Source organism: Populus euphratica, unplaced genomic scaffold (genome assembly GCF_000495115.2).
Source record: "Populus euphratica unplaced genomic scaffold, PopEup_1.0 scaffold49.1, whole genome shotgun sequence".
Classification (NCBI taxonomy): Eukaryota; Viridiplantae; Streptophyta; class Magnoliopsida; order Malpighiales; family Salicaceae; genus Populus; species Populus euphratica.
The window spans coordinates 1,472,578-1,475,827 of record NW_011499875.1 but is presented as its reverse complement, the minus strand read 5'-3'; the positions used below and the strand labels follow the sequence as shown (position 1 = coordinate 1,475,827).

Sequence of the window (3,250 nt, the reverse complement as noted above, 5' to 3'; positions counted from 1 at the left end):
TTTTAGAATTTGGATCTTGGTTGTGTATTGACGGACAGACAATGCATTGACACGTGAAATTAAGATACTACAACATACAGTGAAAGCCTCAACCGGATGTTCGATTCTAAAGTTGGTTCCCGCACAGTCGGTTAGGGCACGGCTGCTAGGCTTTCGGATTCACTGAGATGCTCTTTTCCAAAAATCTCCTCATTGAGCTGCGTTTTTTTAGAATTTGGATCTTGGTTGTGTATTAACGGACAGACAATGCATTGACACGTGAAATTAAGATATTACAACATAAATTTTTATTAAAAGATAACGTTAAAAACAACAAAACTCTAACAAAAAAATCAAAAATTAAAAAAATAAAAATTGAATTTTAAAAAATAATATATGATAAATTATAATTTAAAAACTAAATTGAAAACATTAATATTTTTTCTAAAAGAGCCAAGGACTAAAATAAACAATTAAAAATACAAAGACGAAACATGTAAAAAAAAAAAGGATATAGTGAATTTCTTTTGCAAGAGAGAATAAAAAGAAATATCACTGATGATAACCACTTATTAATTATTATCACATATTATATTATGAAAAACAATCAATTTAATTATTATAATATATTATATATGTCATAAAAAATACGGACATCTTTCACATATTAACATGTGATATTCACATTCTCTTATTTTTTTATTAAAATATTAATAGTTAAAAATAAAGAGACCAAAACACCTTTTATATTTCTATTTCTGGTCATAACAAAAAGAAAAAACCCTGCATAAAAAGAAAGAAAAAATCACCCCTGAACTCTTGCCTCTCTTTTTCCGAATCTAAGCCAACAGCTCAATTGTTTTTTATTGGGGGTAAGTATTTTTATTGTCCATAAAAAGATAAAACTAACCCCATACAAATCTTTGTTGACTAACCTTTGAAAAAAGATAAAATCACCCTCAAAACCAGGGCAAAAGAAATTTTCTTCAAAGAACAAAAGCGTAATTTTACTATCACAGTGAACAGTTTTTTATGTGTCTATTATATTTATTTTCTGCATAATAATTAAGCCGAAATTCAAAACTAAAATTAATAAAACGAAATCCTACAGATCCAGCACAAAGAAACCATAATAATGCAGCAAAAATCAGCATAAAAAAAATTAATAAGTAGGTCGGCTTTGGAGCTTAGCCAGGTTGATGTGTCCGGCTAAAACCTTTTAGGTTGTACAGCTAAAATTAAATAGTTTTTAAAAAATTATTTTTTATATTTATTTATCATTAAAAAAATTGGTTAATAAAAAATATTTTTCAGTTAAAAAATTTAACTAAATTTCTAAAAAAGTATTTTTCTAAAAAATTTGAACAATAAACATTTTTAAAAAGTTATGAAAAATTTAAAAATATTATATTATTTGTTGGTTATATCAAATTTGGTCCTCACAATTTTAATTGATATATATATATATATATATATATTGAATATTTATTTTTTTAATTTTATCTTTTAAAATTTAATTTTTATAGTAACTTTAATACTCATTTTGTTTTTCTTTATTATTTTTTAATTAAAATTTTTTATCTATTAAATTTTATCCTTATTCTTTTGATTATTACTTATTTTATTTTACATAATTTACAAAATAGTTATTATTATTATTTTAATTTCTTCATTTCCTAATTTTTATTTGCTAGATTTGATTTTTATTATTTTAATTATTATTTATTTTATTTAAGATGATATATGAAATTATATTTTTTTTTTCAATTTCATTCTCATTCAGCTTTTTAATTTGTAAGATTTATTTTTTAATTATTATAATAAACTTGAAAAAAATAAAATATTAATAAGTTATTTTTTAATTTATTTTTCATAATATAACCAAATACTATAAAATATTTTATAACTTATTTTTTATTACATTACTATATATCAGAAATAATTTATTTTTTTAAAATTTATTTTATAAAAAAAACTACTTTTTTAAAAAATATCCCCTTCTTGTATCATAGACAGACAAACAAACAAATATATATAAACCCGCTTACCATCTTTCCTCCTCATTATATCAAGGACTCGAACTCTAACGTCTCAAAAATCAAAAGACATGACAGACCCAAAACAACAAGAATCAATAGCCTCCACCACCCACCACCTCACCATCCCATCAGGTTTAACTCAGTCCGAATTCGAAGAGTTAGCCCCTCTCATAACCGAGTTCCACACCTACAGAATCAGAGCAGGTCAATGCTCCTCTCTTCTAGCCCAACTCATAAGCGCTCCTAACGACGCCGTCTGGTCTATTGTCCGCCGTTTTGACAAGCCACAGACCTACAAGCACTTCATCAAGAGCTGCAGCGTAGGTCCAGGATTTACAATGACCGTCGGATCCACACGAGACGTGAACGTGATCTCTGGCTTGCCTGCAGCAACAAGCACGGAGAGGCTTGATATATTGGATGATGAGCAGCAGGTCACGGGGTTTAGTATTATTGGGGGAGAGCATAGGTTGAGGAACTACAGGTCGGTGACGACAGTGCATGGGTTCGAACGTGAAGGGAAGATCTGGACCGTTGTTTTAGAATCCTATGTCGTTGACGTACCTGAAGGGAATACCGAGGAAGACACGCGGCTGTTCGCTGATACTGTTGTCAAGCTGAATCTCCAAAAACTTGCGTCTGTTGCTGAAAGCTTGGTTCGAGACGGTGACGGTAAATAAGTAACCCGAAAGAAAAAAACAAATAAAACCCAAGGAGGCAAAGATTCACCAAAAAAGAAGTGTATATACACACACACTTCATTTTTCCCTAAATACACCAACTGGCCAAAATAAGTATGTTATATGTTATCTCTCCTTTTTTTTTGTTTAATTAATGTGAGTGTCCGAATTAACTTGCGTGTATATGACTAATCTCACGGCTCAATTAAATATCCTACAAGTTTAATAAATAAGTAAAGCACCGCGAAAGTGTATATGACTAATCTCAATTAAATATCCTACAATTTAATAAATAAGTAAAGTACCGCGAAAATGACAGGCAAATACACAAAAAGAATCGAACTCGGATTGGCTACAAAGCAAGCCTAGTAACGGACCCTAAGCTAGACCATCAAGTGCATTATCTCTCCTTTTTTTTTTTGTCCAGTTGGTGAATGTGTGCTTTTTTGAATAGATATATATATATATATTTCAAGTATTGTAAGTATGTTATCTCTCTTTTCTTATTGTGGACAGTTGATGTATTTGGGGAAAAATGAAAATGCCATGATG

General features: G+C 29.1%; 1 protein-coding gene across 1 annotated transcript; it reads left to right on the top strand.

The window, feature by feature from the left end:
• The first annotated feature begins 2,023 nt into the window (after nucleotides 1–2,023).
• LOC105128286 (abscisic acid receptor PYR1) lies at nucleotides 2,024–2,705 on the top strand. Its single transcript, XM_011029880.1, has one exon. It carries the CDS (start codon nucleotides 2,087–2,089, stop codon nucleotides 2,696–2,698), a length of 612 nt encoding a protein of 203 aa, XP_011028182.1. The 5' UTR covers nucleotides 2,024–2,086; the 3' UTR covers nucleotides 2,699–2,705.
• Nucleotides 2,706–3,250: the final 545 nt, after the last annotated feature.